Source organism: Emys orbicularis, chromosome 1 (genome assembly GCF_028017835.1).
Source record: "Emys orbicularis isolate rEmyOrb1 chromosome 1, rEmyOrb1.hap1, whole genome shotgun sequence".
Lineage (NCBI taxonomy): Eukaryota > Metazoa > Chordata > Testudines > Emydidae > Emys > Emys orbicularis.
The window spans coordinates 206,938,154-206,961,665 of record NC_088683.1 but is presented as its reverse complement, the minus strand read 5'-3'; the positions used below and the strand labels follow the sequence as shown (position 1 = coordinate 206,961,665).

The 23,512-nt window shown below is 41.2% G+C and overlaps 1 protein-coding gene across 1 annotated transcript in view; it reads left to right on the top strand.

Annotated features, from left to right (window-relative positions):
* The window catches only part of DSCAM (DS cell adhesion molecule), a 554,872-nt gene extending 538,758 nt beyond the window's left edge, over nucleotides 1-16,114 (top strand). Inside the window, exon 34 of the mRNA XM_065422504.1 lies at nucleotides 15,774-16,114. Coding sequence (XP_065278576.1) covers nucleotides 15,774-16,114 — 341 coding nt within the window. The remainder of the gene's footprint in view (nucleotides 1-15,773) is intronic.
* The last annotated feature ends 7,398 nt before the right edge of the window (nucleotides 16,115-23,512 follow it).

Sequence of the window (23,512 nt, the reverse complement as noted above, 5' to 3'; positions counted from 1 at the left end):
GCAGAGGGCAGGCCTGGGTTCCCCTACCAGCCCCTGGGGAATTGGCGTAGTCTGGCCAGGTGAACAGAAGACTGCCTGAGACAGATCATCCAGTGGGACTTTGATACCCTGGAAGGAGAAAACAATAGTGACCTGGCTGGAGGCCAAGCTATGAAAAGGGAGCAGTTGATTTCAGAGAGGGGGGGAGCAAGAACTGAAGGAGGGGGCATCAAACTGTTTGAGAGCTAATCGCCAGGTGCAGCCACAGGGAGGCATCACAGCAGTGAGTAGCAAACCCCGTGACATAGTTGAAGTTTTCTCATAATGTTGCTATTTTCTGCTTTGAAAATATTAACACAAAATTGAGTTATCACAACAATTATTCTAACTTCAATAAACATAGCAGTCATGGAGTTTATTAAAAATACATTTCTGTTATTATCATTTTAAATCTTGTAATGGCCTCATCAACCGAAGTCATAATAAAATGAAATAGATTTAGTGTCATTCGCTGGGGGAGGAATTATGGCTCTGTCCACTCCCCACCCCTCCTTGGTGACTTGCTCCTTGAGGATTATGTCAGGCATAAAGCCCTAGCAGTCCCCACAGCACCCAGAGTGAAGGCTGTCTGAGGGATGGAATCCTGGCTGTCCTCTATCCTTTGTGTGGCCATGTGAAGAACTACTCACAATATAGTATGCATGTTATCCAGATCCTCTGATTTAAATATGCTGACATTGTCCAAGAATTCTCTTATATGCCCTTTATCAATAACAACTTGTATAAGGTCTTTAGTTTCTAATCTATTCAATGCTAGGCATGCCTACCAGAAGACTGAGGTCTGGTCTACTGTGGCATAACGATGTTAGTTAGGGATATGATTCTTTTGGAAACATAACTTTGCCAGTAAAAGCCCCAGTGAAGATGCAGTTATACTAGTATAACGGTATCTTATATCAGTATATCTTATTCCATTTACCAAACCACAATAAGCTATACCACTATAACTGCATCTACGCCAGTGGGTTTTGCCACATTAAGTATAGCAGCATAGTTAAAGCAGCAAAATTTCTAAGTGAGGACAAGCCCGTGAGATGCAGAATGCAATCACTTCTATGAAATAATTGCTCATAAAGCCCCTCAAGCAGATGTTGAAGATTAGTTGCTGCATATGGAATGCTGCTTTATGATCCCAAGAAGGAGGTGAAAGTTAAGAGAGTGGCCTGGGCACAAATCTTATTTTCCAGACTCGTACAGTATGGATAAAAATAAGCTACTCAGTGCAATGAGGGGGGGAAATGAAGTATGCAGTAATAAAGTTCAAAGGGTTCGTTCTTTCTTTTCAAACATTAGCCCTGCAACTCAGGCAAAAGAGATGTGAACTGGTATGTGATGAATTCAATGATGCTGAAGCTGGAGGTTCAGTTTGCTACCTGGCAAAGATTAGAGTGCAACATGGAGGGGAAATCTATTTTGAAACTCAATTTCTGCTGAAAAGTGGCTGGCAGCAGTACCTGAACCTGATATGAACTCAGCCATTGGAGATTTATTAATGACTGTGAGGCTTGACTCAAGAATAGCATTGACCTGAGAAAATGAATGTTTTATGTCCCCTTTTTTCTCTCTCTTGTATTTCTGCACTGGTTGAAACTAGAGGTGAGTCCAAGCCGCAAAGTCTGTTTCCAGAACTAAAACTGAATTTCCTTAAAGATTCAGGGTGTTTCAATCTGGAGTTTTGGTTCAAGTTCACATCTAAACTGAAACCTGTATGCTGTCTGATAAATCGTGTAATTGCAGGTTGTGTGATTTGAGATTACCCTTTATAACAACAAGTCTATAGAGTTGATTAAACTGGTTAGAATAGCATTGGGTTTCTTTCTGCTTTTTTGAACTCTATGTGAAAAATTTGCACTTATATGGTCTCTCCATTTTTCATCAAAAATTGGGCCAAATTCTCCATTGCCTTATACCTGATAATCACTCACACTTGGGCTAAGTGAGAGAATTTGCAGAAATGTGAATGACTGCATGAGGTGTAAGGCAATGGAGAATCAGGCCCATCCTTTCTATTTGGTGAAGGGACCTGGAGTCCCTCTCCAGTTACCATCAACATTCAGTAGCTGCTAGAGATATCCTAGGGAGCATTACCCAGTTCTTTACAGTGCTTATTTAATATCCTTGGATTTGCAATACTAATTCTATGCTCTTCAACCTGCACAAATGTTGCAAGAGGACATTCAGCTGTCCCAGGATTCTGACTAAAAAGAGTGAAATGGATGATATAAGAACGTAAGAATGTCCATACTGTGTCAGATCAATGGTCAGTCTAGCCTAGTATCCTGTCTTCCAACAGTGACTGGTGCCAGATGCTTCATAGGGAATGAACAGAACAGGACAACTATCTAGTGATCCATCCCTTGTTGTCCAGTCCCAGCTTCAGGCAGTCAGAGGTTTAGGGACATCTGGAGCATGGGATTGCATCCCCGACAATTTTAGCCATCAGCCATTGATGGACATATCCTCCATGAACTTATCTAATTCCTTTTTTAACTCAGTTCTCAGTGGTTTGAGCATTGGCCTGCTAAACCCAAGGTTGTGAGTTCAGTCCTTGAGGGGGCCAATTAGGGATCTGGGGCAAAAATCAGTACTTGGTCCTGCTAGTGAAGGCAGAGGGCTGGACTCGATGACCTTTCGAGGCCCCTTCCAGTTCTCCATATATATACTTTTGGCTTTCACAACATCCCCTGGCAGTGAGTTCCACAGGTTGACTGTGTGTTGCATGAAGAAGTACTTCCTTATGTTTATTTTAAACCTGCCGCCTATTAATTTCATTGGCTGACCACTGGTTCATGTGTTATGTGAAGGGATAAATAACACTTCCCTATTCACTTTCTCCACACCAGTCATGATTTTATAGACCTCTATCCTATCCCCCCCTTAGTTTTCTCTTTTCTAAACTGAACAGTCCCCGTCTTTTTAATCTCTCTTCATAAGGAAGCTGATCCATGCCCCTAATCACTTTTGTTGCCCTTTTCTGTAACTTTTCCAGTTCTACTATATTCTTTTTGAGATGGGGTGACCAGATGGAAGGGGATGCTTTTTCAGTTGAATATTTGCATCATGTGGCTTAAAATGCAATAGAAAATATTTTCAGTCAAGGTTTTGTTTGCTGGAAGCAGTTCCAAGACTGATTCAAATCATCAACTTGACTCTATAAAAGATTTAAATGGACCCGGGACCAGTGCTGAGAAAACTGGATGAGTAGGCTAATCAAAGCAGGCAGGAAAACAATGGAGCAGGTGGAATGTTTGTGCATAGATTTTTACTATGTTTTTTTAATCTTCACCAGCAAGTCTCCTAATATGTACTATGTGGCAGAACCCTTACACGTCTCCTGATTCCGAAGTTACTCCCTTGGATCAACTTTGCAGGAATGGCATCTAACATCTTATTTTATTATGTTTTTCTCTGTGCTTGGGATAATTATTTATGTTTTATTCTGCTGTTGGTAAACCGGGAGCACCTCATCAAAATTCAGATCCATGCAGTCTGCATCTTGTCACAGGGGCAGCACATCAGTGAAGAAAAGAGAAATTTTCAACTTCTCTGAGCTTTTCTTTCTTGGGATATCAGGGGTTTAGCCATCTTTGAGCCTTGACAAGCTAATGTTCTGCAAACCACTTAATTTCGCATTTAATAGGGACTCATTACAGAGTTTAAATCACTGGCTTGTGTCATTTCCTTAATTGGTTTACAGAGTGAGGTTCATTTTTACAATTTGTATAACCTGACTGCTGCATTAATATTGAACTAGAACAGTATTAGATTAGTGACTCTACTGGTTTTGTATCAAACTGGAAACTATATTGAAGTGATTTTAATGCTTAAATCTTGCAGCTCTTTTGATCCAATCCTGTTTTCCAGCCAGCTTTAGTGTGAAAATTTCAGTTTAAACAGAGTGTGATAGACCTGAACATTATATTCAATTCAATGGGTGTAAAAGAGTTGGAGATTGCTTCTGCAGCTACTATAAATGAATCAGTAAAGCTCATGTAAGGTAACTTTATCCCACCCTTTTGTTAGAAGAAAACAGAATGAGAGCCCAGTTCCTCACTGATTCCAATAACCGTGTCAAACAGCAGAACTGTGAACTGTTTTCATCTTGTTCTCAATTGATGCTTCATTTTTATTTTTCTCATTTGAAAGTTTATAATGGGTTTTTCACAAGTACTTATTCTAGACTGCTTTAGTTTACAGTGTAGTTTGTTTTCACTTTCTGTCAGGTTAAAAAATCCCATGTTTTTATATATAATGTGTATGTATAAAAGAACACAAATGTCCTTTATTAGCAACAACTTAAATGATTAAAAATGAAAGATTTATAAAATCTTTACTTTTCATTACTAATTCTGATTGTTTACTTTCTTTGTATTTCTCTCAGCTGAAAATAAAATTAAACAGCCCAGTGTCTTTTATACCATGGAGGTAATGGATGCAACTCCATAGTGAAGGCAGAGTTTTGCACTTAAAGCAGGGGTTAAATTTATAGTTTGTTTTCAGTCGATGCTCTAGCCCATTGCTGAAATGTTTAGATTGCAAACACTACTACAAGGGAATGTTCAAATCCAAATTAAAAATATTGTTTTTATTTTAATGAAAATAATAGTTTGTGAAAACAATTCTATTAATCTGATATTTTTTAAAACCTTGGTTTTACAAAACCTTAATTTTGGACCTAAATTGACCTAAGAAGCATCGTTTTAATGTATAGTGAGTGAAACATTTCATCTTGCTGGTTTTGTGAGATGCTGTGTGATTTTTATATGCCATGTCAAGGCAGTCCCAGAGTAACCAGAAACAATTGTTTCCATAGAAACAGTAAATGATCCAGCTGTGCCATAAGCTGCTGTGGTCAGTTACAGGTGTCCCTGTTACAACTAGCCCATACCTCAGGTTCTGTTTCTTTCCATTATGCCATGGGGCCTTATTACAATTTTAGATTTACAACAAATCTAAAATGTTGGCAGCTGGAAATGTTAGTTTGTGGTTACCTGCAAGAACATGATCATGCTCTTGTCAGACCATAATGTGCAAGCTAACAAGTGTCATTGTATGTGCAGGTAATCAATTTAACAGCATAGCCTTATCATAACTGCATTTTTTCTCAGTGTGAAGGCTTCTTTAGATGGTAACATTTAATATATACATATTTTTATGTTGTTCAACCTTTGATGTCAGTAGCTAGAAAGTTCTTAATTTAAGTAAGAAAAATCTGGATTTCTGGCCCTAGTTGATAAATTAGCAAGAATTACACAATGCACCCTGTCAGCACCACTCAAATTACTTCCACTGGTGAGCATAAGGACACCCAGTTACAGTAACTGTGCTCTGAGCATCACTTCAGGGATGTTATATATCAGCAACAGTCTTTGATTCTGAGTTTTTGCTGCTTCCAAATCTTCCTACTATTGTTATTAGTAGAGATTGAAACTACAGCCTAACTTTGAGCTTCTTTTTGTAGGGTTTCTAAGGCCATGTCTACACTGACATAATCACATAGTGTAGACGCAGCCTACACTGAAGGAATGGGTTTTTCTGTTGGTGTAGGAACGCTACCTCCCCAAGCAATAGTAGCTAGGTTAATGAAAGCATTCTTCCATCAACTTAGCTGCATCTACATTAAGGGTTGGGGTGGCATAACTGTGTTCCTCAGGGGTGTGGATTTTTCACACCCCTGAGCAATGTGACTATGTCAACTTGTATTTTGTATGTAGACAAGGTTTATGTCAGATTTAACCATGGATTTCAACAGCAGGGTCTGATCCAAAGCCTATTGAAATCAATAGAATGACTCTCATTGACCTCATCGGGCTTTGAATCAGGTTATATTTTCCAGTTGAATATCCTAAAATATCCCAGGAATATACTGTGAGGTGTACCAGGTTCTAGAAAGTGGCAACTCTATGAGACGGTGCATATTTAAAGAATTTTCATTCAGTTCATCCAGTCAGCAGCAAACTAGTGTTAAACACTAGTGTTACTAACCATGCATAACTGAGTGATGACTTTAGTATGTTTTCTCTATCTCCTCATGGCCTGGAGATCATTGTTTCTAAGTGCCCTTAAAAACATGAAACAGCTTGGCTGATGATGTTGATTTACCCAGAGAGGTCGTTTTTACAATCTTGTTGCTGCATTCATATTGAACTAGAAAAGCCTCAGATCTGCAGCTGTGCTGGTATTGTCAAAACCTGGACTCCCACCCACCAGCTGTGTGATCCAAAGGATTCTGTACTTCCATTATGGTATCTGGAGTTAATTCATTCTTAGTGCCAGCACCAGCAGTACAGTGGCAGCCCTTAAAGATGTACCAGTTTTGCCTGATACATACAACTAAAATTACTTCAAAGATTTTTAATATTCCTTTGTACTTTCTACTGTAGCAAATACCTTGGATACTGAAGATGTTGTGCTAAGATTGTCTAAATACAAATGCTTAAGTATGAGGCAACTGACAAGTTTTTAAAGTCTAGTGCTGTAAGTCAGTCCCACTTCTGCTTGCAATAGTAAGAAGAAGAAAAGTACTTCTTTTACTGTTTTATTAGAGGCTTCAAACTAGAAATGTCTATGCCTCCTAGTATCCAATTAATAGGTGCACTGTTTAAGTATGTTTCACTGATTTAATACAAATGTATGTTCTCAGTTCAATTATAGTGGTCGTGGTTTTGTTTAAGACACTCATTGATTAAGAACCTGTTTTAGGAATTAGAAGGCTTAAGCCTAAGTATTTTAGTAAATTACATTCTTTTAAAATGTTCCATATTAGATGGAATTTTCATTTTTGATCACTGAGGGCCAGGTCCTCAGCAAGTGTAAATCAGTTTAGTCTCACTGAAATCAATATAGCTATGCCAGTTTACACAAACTGAGGTTCTGGCCACTAAACTATAGTATTACTCGTCCCCCGGTGGATATTTAGATTATGATTATAAACAACGAGTAGCTGAACAATGATGAATGGAGTCAACAGCAGGTGGGTTTGTTTCATTGTGTGAAACTTAACTGCTAATTATTCAAAAAACTAGGGGGGGAAAGCTTTTGTGAACACGCAAACATCAGCAGCTTGCAAGAAGCAGTTAAGTATATAGGTCTGCGCAGATATATAGCTCTACAGAGATTTCATAAAAACAATTCCTTTCCCTAGTATAAAGTGCAACCATGAGGGGAGCTAAAGGAGTTTTAATATCCCAGTCTAGATATAGTAAATATTACAGGGAAGTTCTGGATATCTCCAAATGAGTGTCTCACTAGCAGAGTGTAGCATGGAGATTTTACTTCTTTTGCATTATGTGCTTACGGGCATAGGTCTGTGTTTTCATCTTGGGTTGGGGTTATTTTTTGTTTTTGTTTTTTTAGTGCCATCTGTGAACTATTAAAACCCCTATCTCCATCTTTGTGAGAAACTCTAAATATGGAATGGCATGGGCTCTAATGTCATGGTGGTTACCCATATGAAAAAGAGAAGCTGACAGTCACCTAACTGCAAGTTAGCAAACTACTAAAATGCATCAAAAATTGAGTATCCCTATTGGATCCCATTCAAAATTAACCCTTTAACTCATTTAAATATGCCAAAAGTTGAGCCCTTTGAGGTGTTTTCATAGGCATTTGAGCTCTAGTTGAAGGCATTCAAACCAAGCTGAGAACTAGTGAGTGCTTTCACAACTAGGTTCCTGGCCAATCAGAGAATGAGTTACACTTCCACTTCCTTTTTTCTCCCTGCTACATGGCTAGTTAATAATAGAGCCACTCCTTCTTTGACGAACCCTTTCCAACTCAGGCTAGATAATAGTTCTATGATATCTCTATATTAGTGTGTCTAGGAGATGTGAGCTACCTTGGGGTAGAAAAAGGAGTGAATAGGCTAGGCCCAGTCCTTCTGTAATAGGGGAGGCAGGGGATACCTCAGGCAATAGTTTTTATAACTATGCACTCTCCTTCTTCCTGCACCTGAGCATAACTCTTTGCTGGAGCACAGGCCAGCATTTTGTCTTTTCATGACTGTTTGAAAAGCAATACACCAAGTTAAACCTCAGGGGTGTTGTAGGTAAAACCTTAGTAAATAGATGTTAATAGGTCCCAGTCAATTTCAAAGAGAGCATACCGTACACAAATATTTAATGCACACAAAACACATTATTAATAGTATCAAACATTGTAAATGGTATTGGGAATACTATGAATGACTTTTAAACAAAAGCTATTACACAGTAAATCTATTGGTGTTCCTTACACAGTCTTTTCATAGACTCATAGAATCATAGGACTGGAAGGGACCTTGAGAGGTCATCTAGTCCAGTCCCCTGCACTCCTGACAGGACTAAGTATTATCCCCCTTTGTTTCTGTTACAAAGATTCAAATGTAAGGTTTCGTCATAACACACATTCCCCGCTGATCTCCTCTTGGAGATGATTTCTCAGTCTTTATAGTGTGACCATAGTATATCGCGTGTGTCACCTGTAGTCTTCAGAGCTGGAGGAGATTGGCAGCACCTCAGTCCTTTCAAGCACTTCAGAGCCCTGTCAGCAAACAAACAGCCTGGGGATCTCCACAGCTAGCAGCATTCCAGCCCTTGGGTTAATAGCTGATTGGTTCTCACAGTTGCTGGTGCAACAGAAGTCTGTATCCAAAGTAGTACAGGAATTGGGACTCAGCCCTCACAGCAGTCACATTTCTTAGTCCTGTGCCGATCAGTCACTGAGTCCATAAGGCTCTGATTGGCTCCAGTCCCAGAGGGCTACTAGGGTATAACCTGCCAGGTAAGCGGCCCTCAATTAAAATTTCCTATACAGCCTCAGAACAGTTATTGAGCATGCCTAGAAACTACCACAATCTGTTCTGGAAGTTTCTGGGTCTTTCTAGTTGAGTTACCCTGCCTGGCTCTCTGCACAGACCATCCAACTAAGATCCATGTCTCCTCCCCACTGGTTCTCTTTCCCTCCCTTGGAGAAAGTCAAATGCTGTGGTATAAAGCATGCGGTTACACTTCCTCTTCTGGCTTAGGCTAATCTAAGGGATTCAGCAACCAGAGAGAGCTCTGAGGCTGCTACAAAGCACGTGTTCTGGAAAGCTTCCTATTAAAGTTGAAAGATTGTTTCATCTGTTGTTCAGTCACCCTGCCTGTTTTCTTAGAGGGCCTAGAGGTTACCCAATGTGCTCTGAAGTGCCCAAAAGAACTTAGGTTTCCATAGCCCATTGCTACCGGAGGGCTTCATTTGGTTGAGAGCTAGTTGAGGGCTCTGTTCAGTTGAGCAGACACTAATTTGCATGGGAAAATTTCAGTTCCCTTTCAACTAGTCTTCAGCACACAGTGGAGTCCTGTTTGAACACTCTGCCCTCTGTTCAGTTTTCCGTATTAGTATATTAATTAAAAACACCCTGGCTGTGTTCATTCCCTGTTTTTCGCTTAGAGGGACTTGCACACTGGAGCAGTCTTGAAAAAAGTGAACATTTAAAAAATATTGGGCTAATATTTTTCTAATCTTTTTCCTTTTTCCTTTTCTTCAAGGGCTAAATTGAGCCTGTGGGTAAGTCCACGCAGCAGCTGGGAAGTGTAATTCCCAGCAGAGGTAGACAGATGCACATTAGCTCTGCTCAAGCTCGCACGCTAAAAATAGCAGTATGACCACGGTGACACAGGTGGTGTCTCAGGCTAGCCGCTCAACTAGGGTGGGGTCAGGGATCAGGTGGGATTGTACTTGGGCAGCTAGCCTATGCAACTGCGGACACACTGCATTTTTTAGGTGCTAGCTCAAGCAGAGATAGCACATGTATGTCTGTGCAGGGTATCACACCTCCCAGCTGCAGTGTAGACATAGCGTGAGACTCAGTGCTTAGTAAGGGGTGACGTAATTTCTACTTGCCAGGAACAGGTGATCCCCTTTTCCTGTGAAAGAGAATAAGTAACTTTAGCTCTTGAAAGGATAGAGCTTATTTCCCCCTGATGGCTGGCCAGTTACTCTGCCAGTGAGTAAGAAGGGGAGGAAGCAGAGCAGAGTTTCTCCCTGCCCATTTATTCTCTGGGGCTAGCATTCACAAAGCAAGAGGTGTGCTCTCCGTCAGACTCAAACCCAAGATCTGTGTAGGCCAAGCAAGGAGGCACGAGGCTGATCCTTCTGACTGCCCTACTCAGTTGAGTAAAACATAAGCACTATCTAATCCTAAGAGGTTTGTGTTTGAATAGAGGCTTTTTCTTTCTCATAGCTCCACTTATTCCTTGTGATTATTATAACTCCATAGCCTGTTGCTATGGAAATTATTGTAATGCAACACAGACAACTCTTTTGGTTCAGTGCAGCATAAAACGGACAATGTGGGCGCAAGATCTCGTTTCAAAATACTGACAGCAACAATTGTAAGAAGTATTACAGCTAGATTGAGACAACAGCCCTATTTAAGGCTACCTAAGAATTTCCTGTCACCCAATTTTCAGACACTTCTAACTTTCTGAAATGTCTCTTTTGATCTGATGTTTCCTAGCCTGTGATCAGCCAAGCTGAATTTTTTTTAATGTTTGAGTGAAAACTGTTTAGCCATATTTGAGAATGAAAACCCTTTTTGATTATTCAAAATCTTGCCCCCTTTGTTTGAACCCATTTCACACCTCAAGCGGTGGGGATAGAATGTTGAAATTTGTTAGGAAAATGGTCATCATTGAGGAGAAATACTTTGGGGCATTCGGGTGAAAATTGGTTTTGATTTGGCAAAGTCATGATCCATTAGACACACCACACAGATACTGCATACCGAACTGGTAAAGGTATCTTTTTACAGCCTACAAGACTCCCGTAATGAGCATGGCTCAGATCCTTGGCTTGTGTGGAACAGTTTAAAAAAAAGGTGGCGGAACTTTCTAAAGTTTGAAGGATACTTAGGCTATGTCTTCACAGGAAAAAAGATGTGGGCTTGGTTTGGGTTTGAGTTAATTGGTGGTTTGGTTTGGTTTGGATCAAAATAGCTATCTCACTGTAAAATCCTAGTGGAGGAAAAACATAAGTAGTTTTTATCTCATTGTAGCCAGTCAAGGTCAGCCCTATGCCCCCCAGCCTGGATCTGACCTCCCTTAGCTGCATGAAGTTAACAATTACTCATCTCGGCTAGGATTTTCCATCGTTTGCTTTCTCAGTGTAAAAACACACCTATTTTGCAGTGCAGTCACAGCCTTAGGAAACATCCTTTTTTCTGGGAAAAAGATATTGTAAATGATAAATGCATGTAGGGAAGTCACAGTATTTGGTTATTTTAATTTTCTAGAAGATATCACTTCATAACATGAACTGTGTGAACTATTTCAACTGCCGTAGAGGTTTGGCCACTCAGAAGGAAGGACAAAGTCAATGCTCAATTAAATTGCTGGGCTCATATTTGAATGGATGATTAGTATTGATGTACATACTCCATTTTTCCACAGACAGTATATCTCTTATTTTTAAACCCATCAGAAAGCTATAGATTCTGAATGGCTTTTGTACTAATTAAGCCTAAATGCATAAATTATTAAATATATTCATTTGCAGTGCTTACGCAGTTGAAAGGTTTGCTTTCATTGCTAATAAGGCACACACAGCACTGAAAAGAGGTAATTAGAGCATCAAAGGCAATGAACCATCTTAAAACTTCATAACGCTTTGCCTGAAAAATTTAGCATTCAACTGAATTCAACTTTGGCAGAGTAGGAACAAACCAAAAAATAAATATACCAATGTATCCAGTAATATGAGAAATGAAATCTTGCCGTGTTACTTCTGTAGCCATGGCTCTCCCATCCTTTTTAATCTTCTTAAAATACCCTCACCCTTGATCTAGGAAGCTAAAGTGGACCCCCTGTGGTCATATTTCAAAGACTGTTTTTCAGTCAGAAATATTAGTTCTAACAAATCAAAGACTTTTTTCATGCCGTGATATGGCTCCAGTCCTAGCAAGGGGGGTAGGGGGGAAGTTAGATTCTTGAAAGTTTTCTTTTTCAACACTTTTAATCATCTGTTTATCTTAGAAGTTGCAGGGAATGATGCTTCTTTCTTGTTACAAAAACTACTGCTTCATTACAATATGAAAATGTGCACATCACACAAAATAGCTAGTGTTCAGGGTAAATCCAAGATAAGATGACACACTGTGTTAGTGGATTTTGGAGAATCATAGAATCATAGAACTGGAAGGGACCTCGAGAGGTCATCTAGTCCAGTCCCCTGCACTCGTGGCAGGACTAAGTATTAAATTTGTGCATCCCTTCATATGCAAATTATTATAACAATTGCTGCATATTGTTTGTAAAGATTAAAGACTCTCCTAGCAGAAGTGGATTCAGAGAAACCCTTTTTCTTTCATATAGTCCAGAAAGCTCTCAAATGTGTATATATATTGTTTTTTATCCAGCATCTTGAAAGTAAAACTTCAACTATATGAAGTTAAACACTTTTCTTTTTTACAATCCATGTTTAATCCACTAGTCTCAGGAAGCAGCAAAGTGGTAAGTGATTGAAATACATATTTAATATGAGAGTGGGGCCTGCCAATAATGCAAGATCTGGATTTCACTCTGAGTTTGTTATTGTTACATGAAATATATTGTGGAACATATAGTGCAAGCAGCAATGGGTATAAATGGCCAGTTTGTATGGCATATTTAAGACATGACCAGTTCCATGCTACTCTTAATGAAGTGGTACAGCTGTATCATCTTGCACTGTGGGTAGTAGGAGTTAAGTGCGCTAAATCATTACTATGATGAGAGTGATCTCCAGGGAAAAAAACGTTGCTGCAAAAATTGTTTTGGTGATTCAGTACAGTAGGTGGCGCTTGTTCCCTGAATCATATGGAACCAATGTTCCAACATGGTGTTATGGGGCTCTGTGCTGCTGAGTGTGTCATTGTTCAGATGCAACATAAAACCCAGGTCCTGATGGCTAATAACCTTAGGGTGACCAGATGTCCCGATTTTATAGGGACAGCCCTGATATTTGGGGCTTTGTCTTATATAGGCGCCTATTACCCCCCACACCCATCCCGATTTTTCACACTTGCTGTCTGGTCACCCTAAATAACCTCAAAATGTTTGTAAGCATAAAGGTGTGAATCCCACGGGCCTGTATAGGTAATTATGTACCATTTACCATAATTCTTCCTCCCATTTCAGTTTCATACACTGTCGTTCATGTCCTGTCCTTACCAGCTGAGCAGTGTAGCTGTGTGCTGGTGCACTTCACCCTTGTGGTGGCTGCAGTCCTGCAGTAGTTAAAGTGACTCGTTTACATGTAAACTGCTCTGGGATGAGGTATCAGTGAAGTGTAAAGTAGTAATTATTAGTGGTAACCATATGATTATGGGCACACACTGTTTTTCCTGTTCTTGTATAAATGATGCTGCAGTATGTCAGCTGAATCCTGAGACGTGCACTACATCCTACTATGTGGGGGTTAAATACAGTGTACTGTACATCTCTATTGGAAATGTAACTAGAATAAAACATATGGTGCCAGACAGTGCCTGCAGGAGATCCACAGGAATAAACTGTGATTCTGTCCAAATATAACTTCTCAGCAATTTTTCTGTCCGTGACTTTAAATCATGAATAGATTAGAAGCTAGATTAGAAGCTATTTTTAGATAACAATAACATTGCCTTTACTTTTAGGACAGGTAAAGAATCTGCTTTATTTTAAAGTATTGGGCAACTTTCAGTTTGATTAGTCAAAAACACCACCCACCCGCATCAATTGACAGGACCAGCAGTGAAAGGGGGACAGTCCCAGTAGCAAGGGAGGGAGGAACTTGCCAAGGCACAATATGTAGCTCCTCCCATGGGAGTCTTTGGCACCCATTGGCCAGCTCAAGGAGAGGGATGCTTATTGGCCAGCATTCCCCACCTACCAGAATTTAGTCCAGTGCAGGGGCCATGTGGAGCCTTATTCGGTTCTATTCCAGCAGCCCACCCTACCCACCCAAACTAGGAATGCGAACCCAGCCTCACAGATGCTTCAGGTCTAGCCAATCTACCAATTAGGGGGTCAGGAAGGAATTTTTTCTCCCATGGGCCATTTGGCAGAAGACCAGTGAGATTTTTGCCTTCCTCGCAGCACTTTCAAGCCACTATGGGTTAAGTAGGATCATGCTTACAACCTAAATGAGGTACTTGGGTGTAGTTGTTTATCCATCTCAACTTGTGGCCGGTTTCCAGTGTGGGTAAGAGAATAAAATGAACAGTTCCCAGAGGTAAAAGACGTGTGATTTTGGTGATGGGCCTTGGGCTCATGTGATAGGGTGAGACCTTGTGGCCTTTGTGGGCTGCAGTCCCCACCCTGCTGCACCCTCTATCCCCTTCACAGAGGGAAGGTGCTAGGACTCAGAGAGAGAGCTGAGTCTTGGGGGGTAGACTGAGGAGAGCCACCTCATGTTATGGGTCATATGGTAATGTGGCTGTGGATGGGAGTGGAGGCCCAAAAGAGATGAATTGTCATTATCGTGCTATACTAAGCACCCAGATCTGAAGGTATTTCCCACCATCATCACCCATGGATACATCTTCAACATCAAAGCTTTTTGGAAGGAGACATGCTTTAAATTTGCTTCTTTTTTCTGGTCTCCTTGAATTTTTGCAAGTCAGTCTATGAAAGAATAAGACAATATTAGATTAAATTAAACTGGTTTGTGTAGCAGGGCTAGCAGATGGGCAGATGCATACATAAGAACAAGGATACCCTACATCTTCTTCCCCACGTGGTGCACAGTGACCACAGAGCAGCTCCAAAGAGGCTATTACAACTCAACAGTGGGAGTGGGTTCCCTAGCTCTGTACGAAGGCCCTTGCCTGCAAAAAATGATGGGAGGATGTGTGCAATCATAAATCCTCTAGCCCTGTCAGTGTAGCATTATTGGCTACAACTATAAATGCTCAAAAGTCAGGAGATGAAAAAAGTGAGGGTTCATAGTAATGTTAACTGAACAGTGTTAATTGTTCATGTGTTGTATTTTGTATCCCTGTGTTGCTCTTTTAATGTGTATGCTAATAAGTGAATGTGTGTGTAGTTAAATGTCTACCATAAGGAAAGGAAGATGGATGCTACAGTGTGTTGGCCACTAACCTCGGTAATCTGGAGACCCAGATTCAATACCTTGCTCTACCACAGATTTAGTCTCTGTGCCTCAGTTCCCCATCTGTACAATAGGGATGATAGAACTTCTCTACCACTCAGATGGTGTTGTGTTGGGGACCAGTGATGGATGTCATAATACATACAGGCTGTGCAAAGAGGGCACATTGAGATTACTATAAGGGCCGTCACTTTTTTATATTTTAACTTTGGGGTGTTTAAATTTGTAACCTAGTGTTATTTCATCCAAATGTTGTATAATTCATTAATTTTGTGCTAGATGGAGCCTTTAGTCAAAATTCGGGGGGTGGGGGGGTCACTGAAAACCAAACCAATATTTTTCAAAGTTGAATAGCCAAAGCCTTCCAGTTTTTGACAATCAAAAACCAAAAACAATTTTTTTTTTGGCCTTTAATGATAAATTATGAAAAAAGTCCTTCCATTTTTTTTCATACAAAATAAAATACATTTTGACCAGCTTCGTTGCCTTTGTGTTATGAACATTCTGACTGGGTCAGGGAAGTCTTGTTTTGAAATCAGATTAAATGGCTGCCTAAATGCTTGAGTCTATATCAGCCAAATAGGCAGTTTTACTGAATTGCATGAAGATAACTAAGAGGTGTCTTTTCATATTTTTCTTCACAGGTGACCTCATGCATTTGCCACCGTATCTTAGAATGGACTTTTTGTTGAACCGAGGAGTTTCAGGCACAAGCAGAGACCTGGGTTTGGGCCAAGCCTGCTTGGAACCTCAGAAAAGCCGAACCTTGAAGCGTCCCACAGTTCTGGAGCCGATACCTATGGAAACATCCTCCACGAGAGAAGTACAGTCATGGCAACCTGGTGCCGTGGCAACATTACCTCAGCGAGAAGGGGCTGAGCTAGGACAGGCAGCTAAAATGAGCAGCTCCCAAGAATCCCTGCTGGACTCCCGGGGCCACTTGAAAGGAAACAATCCCTACGCAAAATCTTACACCCTGGTATAACAAAAAGAGCATGGCTGGACAGTGGCTGTAAATACTTACAATTAAAAAAAACAATCAAAGCTACCTTTTTTATTGAATTCCAATATTTATAATTAAAGAAGATTGCCAAAATATTTGAAAAAAATGCAAACTACAGACAGTGCAAAGACTCTCCTGCTTTTTTTCTGTCTGAGTGTGAGCTTCATCTGACTGGACATCTGAATTTTTGGGTAAAAGAAGTCCAGTTTTCTGATCTTCACAAGCTTTTGTGTTTTTACTGATTTTCTACAAAGTGCATGGGGACTAAATAAAACATTTTAACTGGAAGTTCCATCACACAAGATTAAAAAGAAGGAAAACAAATCACCCTATTTGTGAATTTAACAGGGACATTGATCTGGGAAATCAAAAAGTCTTTTGTCATGTTTGCACACTTTTTTTTTAATTAGAAAATGGGTCCTTGATCGATCTTTTTGTTTTGTTGTTAATTAGGATGAGTGCTGTCAGTGGAGTGTGGGGGGGATCAATTTGCTTTTGGTTTTTCTTTTCTTTTTTTTTTTTTAATAATTTAATGAGACACTCTTTGCATTTTGTCTATGCGAAATAAAAGGGTCTTCTGCCTTTATTTGTGATCTTTGCTTGCATCGCTTTCTGCTGTGCTTGGTTTTCTTTATGTCCAGTAACTATTTCAGCACTTCTCCCTGTATACTTTACACAGGCAAAACCTTCATTGACTTTGCTGTTTGGATATCTTTTCATAAAAAGAGATGACCTGGTTCAAACAGGAATGAATTCAGGGAAATCCTATGGCCTGTGCCTTAGAATCCCTTCTGGCCTTAGAATCTATGAATCTTTGATTTGGAATCGAGTTTGGCCTATGTAAGGAGAGCAGGGACATGCCTTTAAAATTTATTGGGGTTTGCTCAGACAGAGATCCCTTGCTAATGGGGTAAAGGGCAAGACTGTTGCAAAGGAATGAGGTGCTTGGAACAAAACCAGCATTGGACCTTCTGTGTACTCTTTGGACCTGATCCAAAACCCATTTAAGTCTATGGGAGTCTTTCTATTGACTTCAATAGGTTTTCGATCAAGCCCTTTATTAGCATTTTGAAAATGTAACAAGAAGTGTTTTGGTGTTACTTTGCTAGGTATCTAGGGGTAAATCTTTAGTCCTTTATGTAGGCATCATTTCCATTGGCTTCACTGTTATGTTGTCTACTTCAAGACTGAATAGTCAAGCTTCTCCCTATGACAGGACAAGGTGGGTCTTTCCAACCATCCAGAAAAATCTTTGTACGCATTACTTCCTAAGCAATTATAAGAAATGTGCTTTCTATCAACCTGTCTTTTCTTTTTAAGAAGACAAAGACCTCTTTTTATGAAGGACTTCCCCACTCACGGATCTTCATTGCACCTTTTGCTTACATGAAAATATTGTTTATTTTGCAGAAAATAGAAAGTATTAAACCAATGCAGTTTGTGGGTTACACAACAAAAAAATAACCTTAGTAATCTCTAAGCTCCTATTTCTGTGTTCTAGTCTTTCTCTCTTTGACAAAATATCCATAACAATGGGGTGGCATACTGTATGTCTTATTTTATTATGTATTTGTAAAGACCCTGAGCACAGTATTTGAGCACATGCTATTGAAGTCAATGGGACTTAGACATGTGCTTACATGCTTCATTACATCAGGGCCTAAGCACTAATAATGTGGTTGGTACTGCAGAAGGGACAAAATGGAGATGGCCAAAGGCCTTTTCAGCTGGCAGGCCAATAGAGAAATAGAGGGTGATAACTAGGCTATGTTTATGTCACAGAGGTCATGGAAGTTACGGAATCCCTGACATCCAGAGACCTCAGTAACATTCTTTTCTTCAGCCCCTGGGGCTGTGGGACTGGCGCTGGCAGCCAGTGGGGCCCTGGCAGGGTTCCAGTGACAGGCAACAGCAGTGACAGGTGACAAGGGGCTCCCTGAAAGGTTCCAGCGACAGGTGACAGACTCCTGAGGAGGCCCTCCTCAGAGTTCCAGTGACGGGGGGAGTGGGATGCTGCGGGCAAGCAGCTGGGGGTGTCCCATTTTTTCTTTGGGAAATATGGTCACCCTGCAGCTTCCAGCTGCTGCGGACAGAGGGGGAACCCCACAGCTCCCAGCCACCATGGTGGTGGGAAACCATGAAGCCGCAGCAGTAAAAGTCACAGACAGGTCACAGCTTCCATTAATTTTTGTTTATTGACCATGACCTGTCTGTGACTTTTACTAAAAATAACCATGACAAAATCTTAGTCTTAGTGATGACCATTTCCCCATGTAGGCCACTAACCTCAGCAACCTGATACTACAGCTGGTCAAAACCCAGGGATTTTTTCCAGCAAAAATGTCCAAATTATAAATTTACACTAAAAAAAAAAATTCAATTTTTCACATGAAAGTTCACTTAGAACTTGCCTATGAAAAATGGAAATATTTTTAGTGTAAACTTGTCACTTGAATTTTTTTTCATTTTGGTTCAAATAGAAATTGCCGTTTTGTTTGGGTTTTTCATAATCAACATTTTCATCTTCTGAAAATCAAATGAAAAATCCCAGCACACACTGCAATGCTATGCTGGATCAGAAACAGAGTACTCAGCACCCCACAAGACTGAGTCCTTACTGCTCTGTGACCCTTACGCACTTTCTCCTTTATTATTAAGAGAAAAACACACACCTGTTAAAATGTCTCTTAAAGAATTAATCGATTTACATAAAAACATGTGAATGACCCAGGGAAGGAACCTGGGCTTGAATGTATTGCAACGGACTTAGAAATGCCTGGTTGAAATTGCTTTCTTGTGGTGCATACAGTAACTGTGAATAGTTGACAGTGCCCAGGGGGCAAAGTCTCCATTTTAGCTTTTATTATTTTAACCCCACAAAATAGAAATGGAGCAGCCGCCCCAATTAAACTACGTGTAGATCATGTAGAAACATGTCTAACATTCTTACATGTTTCACAAAAATAACAAGCTATGGGAGGAATTGATACCCAGGATCCAGGCAAAGAGAATCCGGGCTGCGTGCAGGTTTCCCCTTTCCTACACTGGCGTGGGCATGTCAACTGCCTCCAACATGTGCCCTTCATAGATCTACATAGAGAGAGATGGCCAGGAGGACACACATTGCAACCAGTGGTAACTCTACTAAAAGCTAGTGTAACCTGAGTCTGCATTAACTCTTGTATGGAGCCCACTCCTTATTGCGAAACATTTATAATGAGGCGGGGAGAGTTCTAGAGGTAGTTGTGTAGGAGCTAAGCCTAAATAGTGGATCTTGGTGCTAGAGACCCAGGGCCTAAGTAATGGGGCAGGCAATCCCTGAGCCTCTGTGTAGACACAGGCCCTCCGTTGGATTCCCCACACTCAGTGTGGAGATTGACAGCTTCTGGGGGGATAAACCCTACCACATGTTCTACAGCTTTGGGAGTGGGATAGAGGTGAAACCCCATCCACCAGATAAAACAAACTGTAGGAAACTAAATAAGGACAACCTCAGTGAGGATTCTTCCTCCATTGCCACCTGTCCCCAAGGTTCTTTGCACAGATTTTTCTGCAGGAGATGGTGATTCCGCTGCAACTGCTATTTGTCTACATCATACCTCCTCCAATGATCCACCCCCTAGCCATGCTTGGAATAATCTCCTATTTTCTGTCCACCAACCACCCATTCTATGTCCTCTCCATTGATCTACTGAGAGGAAGAAAGGTGGTCCAGTGGTTAGGGCAGTAGCTGAAGACCTGCATTCCAGCCTCTGCTTTGCTACAGCCTACCTGTGTGACCTTGGGCAAGTCACGTTGTCTCTCTGTTCCCTAGCTGAAATATGGGGATAATAGTACTTACCTATCTTGCAGGAGTGTTGCAAAGATAAATACATTAGAGTGTGAGATGCTCAGATACTACAGAAATGGGGGCCATATACGAAAGTAATGGGTTGTTATTATTTGTATTATTGTAGCATCTAAGGGCCCCATTGTGCTCGGTGCTGTACAGACACATAACAAAAGACAGTCCCTGCACCCAAAGAGTATAAGACAAGATATAACAGCTAGGTACAGACAGACCAACAGGGGGAGTACAAGGAAAACAATGAGACGATATTGGTCTGCACCATAGGCTGTGGTCTCAGCACACCGGCAACCTAGCTGTTGTCAAGTTTTTTTGTAGGCTGCATGGCAAAGGAGAGTTTTAAAGATGGTTCTGAAGGAGGCTAGGGAGTTAGCTTTGCAGCTGTTTACAGGGAGTGCTCCCAAGCATGAGGGATGTCATGGAAGAAAGCACAAAGGTGCTTGTTTGGAAATGTAACAAGTGAGCCATGGAAGCTGACCTCATAGGCTGACCGGAGGTGGGAGATGACATTTCAATAGTGACTGAGAGATGATAAGTAAAGAGCAGATAGGCCATGAAAGGCCATGAAAGTGAGGACAAGCTGTTTATGTTTGGTGGAATACAGAAGATGAAGCCAGTGGAGGTCTATAGAGAGGGATGGCCTGGTCAGTGTCAGGCGAGGAAAATGATCTTTGCAGCAGTATTCGGAATGGATATGAGTGTGGCATAGCCTTAGTATATTTACCGAGGCCAGATTAAAGGATGATACAATAAGCAAGATGCGAGATAGTGAGATCCTGGCTGAGTGTTCGAGCAACATGGATGGATAGGAAACAACACATCTCAGAGATGGTATACAGAAAGAATCTGCACCGTTTAGACATAGCTTGGATGTGAGGAGTTAGAGAGAGATCCAAATTGAAGATGACACCCATGTTACAGGCCTGAGTGACAGGCAGGATGGTGGTGTTGTCCATAGTGCTCAAAAAACAAGGTAGCAGGGAGAATTTTCGGGGGAGGATTAAGAGCTCTGTTTTAGCCATGTTGAGCTTAAACTGAAGGCTAGACATCAACAAGGGGATGTCAGAGACATAAATTGAGATTTTTGTTTGGCCAGAAGATGACGGGTCTGTATATCTAGATATTATCTCATCACACCCTTTTTTACTTACATTTTGTCCCTCGTTTTGTTTGTGGTAAGTTGTGGGCTCCTTGCTGCAGGGACCATGTCTCATTCTGTATCTTTTAAAGGGCCATCTTCATTTACACTAACTGGTAGTCTCTGCAGAAAAGCCAAAGATTGCATGGACTTGGAGATTGAGAGTCAAGGATGTGGAGGTCTGTGTGGAAACTTGTACAACAGTTGACCATGCTTTAAATGATTTTGGATTAACACAGAATATATAAGAACATAAGAATGGCCATACTGGGTCAGTATGTCCAAAGGTCCATCTAGCCCAGTATCCTGTCTTCCCACAGTGGCCAATGCCAGATGCTCCAGAGGGAATGAACAGAACAGGTTATCATCAAGTGATCCATCCCCTGTCACCCATTCCCAGCTTCTGACAAACAGAGGCTAGGGACACCAACCCTGCCCATCCTGGCTAATAGCCATTGATGGACCTATCCTCCATGAACTTATCTAGTTCTTTTTTGGACCCTGTTATAGTCTTGGCCTTCACAACATCCTCTGGCAAAGAGTTCCACAGGTTGACTGTGCACTGTGTGAAAAAATACTTCCTTTTGCTTGTTTTAAACCTGCTGCCTATTAATTTCATTTGGTGAACCCTAGTTCTTGTGTTATGAAAAGGAGTAAATAGCACTTCCTTATTTACTTTCTCCACACCAATCATAATTTTACAGACCTCTATCATATCCCCCCTTACATAGGCGCCAACTTTCTCCGGCGCTGGTGGGTGCCAGGGCCCCCCCGTCCCTGGCCCCGCCCCAACTCCACCCTTACCCCACCCCAGTCCCCACCCCAACCCCATCCTCAAAGTCCCCTCCCTAACTCCGCCCCCTCCCTGCCCCTATTGGATCCCTTCCCCAAATCCCTGCCCTGGCGCACCGCATTCCCCCTCCTCCCCCCTCCCTCCCTGCCCCACAAATCACCTGTTTCGCGGCACAAGCGCTGGGAGGGAGTGGAGAGAAGCAGGACACGGCGGCATGCTCGCGGAGGAGGCGGAGGCGGAGGTAAGCTGGAGCGAGGGGCGGGGCGGGGAGCTGCCGGTGGGTGCTGAGCACCCACCAATTTTTTTCTGTGGGTGCTCCAGCCCCGGAGCACCCACGGAGTCGGCACCTATGCCCCCTTAGTCTTCTCTTTTCCAAGCTGAAAAGTCCCAGTCTTATTAATCTCGCCTCATATGGCAGCTGTTCCATACCCCTAATCATTTTTGTTGCCCTTTTCTGAACCTTTTCCAATTCCAATATATCTTTTTTGAGATGGGGTGACCACATCTGCATGCAGTATTCAAGATGTGGGCATACCATGGATTTGTATAAAGGCAATATGATTATTTATTATCTATCCCTTTCTTAATGATTCCCAACATTCTGTTCACTTTTTTGACTGCTGCTGCACATTGAGTGGATTGACTCCATGATTTCTTTCTTGAATGGTAACAGCTAATTGAGACCCCATCATTTTATATGTATAGCTGGGATTATGTTTTCCAATGTGCATTACTTTGCATTTATCAACATTGAATTTCATCTGCCATTTTGTTGTCCAGTCACCCAGTTTTCAGAGATCCTTTTGTAGCTCTTCACAGTCTGCCTGGGACTTAACTATCTTGAGTAGTTTTGTATCATCTGCAAATTTTGCCACTTCACTGTTTACCCCTTTTTCAGATCAGTTATTAATTTATTCCTACCCTCTGTTTCCCATCTTTTAACCAGTTACCAATCCATGAGAGGATCTTCCCTCTTATCCCATGACAGCTTACTTTGTTTTAGAGCCTTCGGTGAGGGACCTTCGGTCAAAGGCTTTCTGAAAATCTAAGTACACTATAGCCACTGGATCACCCTTGTCCACATGCTTGTTGACCCCCTCAAAGAATTCTGGTTCCCAGGGTTGTCAAGCCAACACCTTTCACCAGGATGAATGTGTGTATGTGTAATTTTTATTTTTATATAGACAATGCAAACAACACACAGGTGAGTTTGAATGTGCTGAATACAACAGATTCCTCCAACATATCATAATGATGAGAACATCTGTGCTGAAGCACTTTATGCTGACCTGCCGTGAAAAGTCACAGAACAAACAACCTTCCTGATTTCTCACTTCTTCTTTCTAACTATAATTTGGTGTCTTGTGCAGCAGACGATTCAAACTTTGTCATCACCTTGCTCCCCTGAGGTATAGAGGGAGCTTCAGCTTTCTGAATGATACATTGAAGTCAAAGGAGCTACACAATTAACACCACATGAGAATCTAGTCCATTCTTCTATATATATTTTTAAAAATTGAGTTATTTTTTAAATATTTTGGGGGGGAAGGAGGATGGAGGGAAGATCCCCTTTGGAGAAATAAAATCAAACATGCAGCCTAT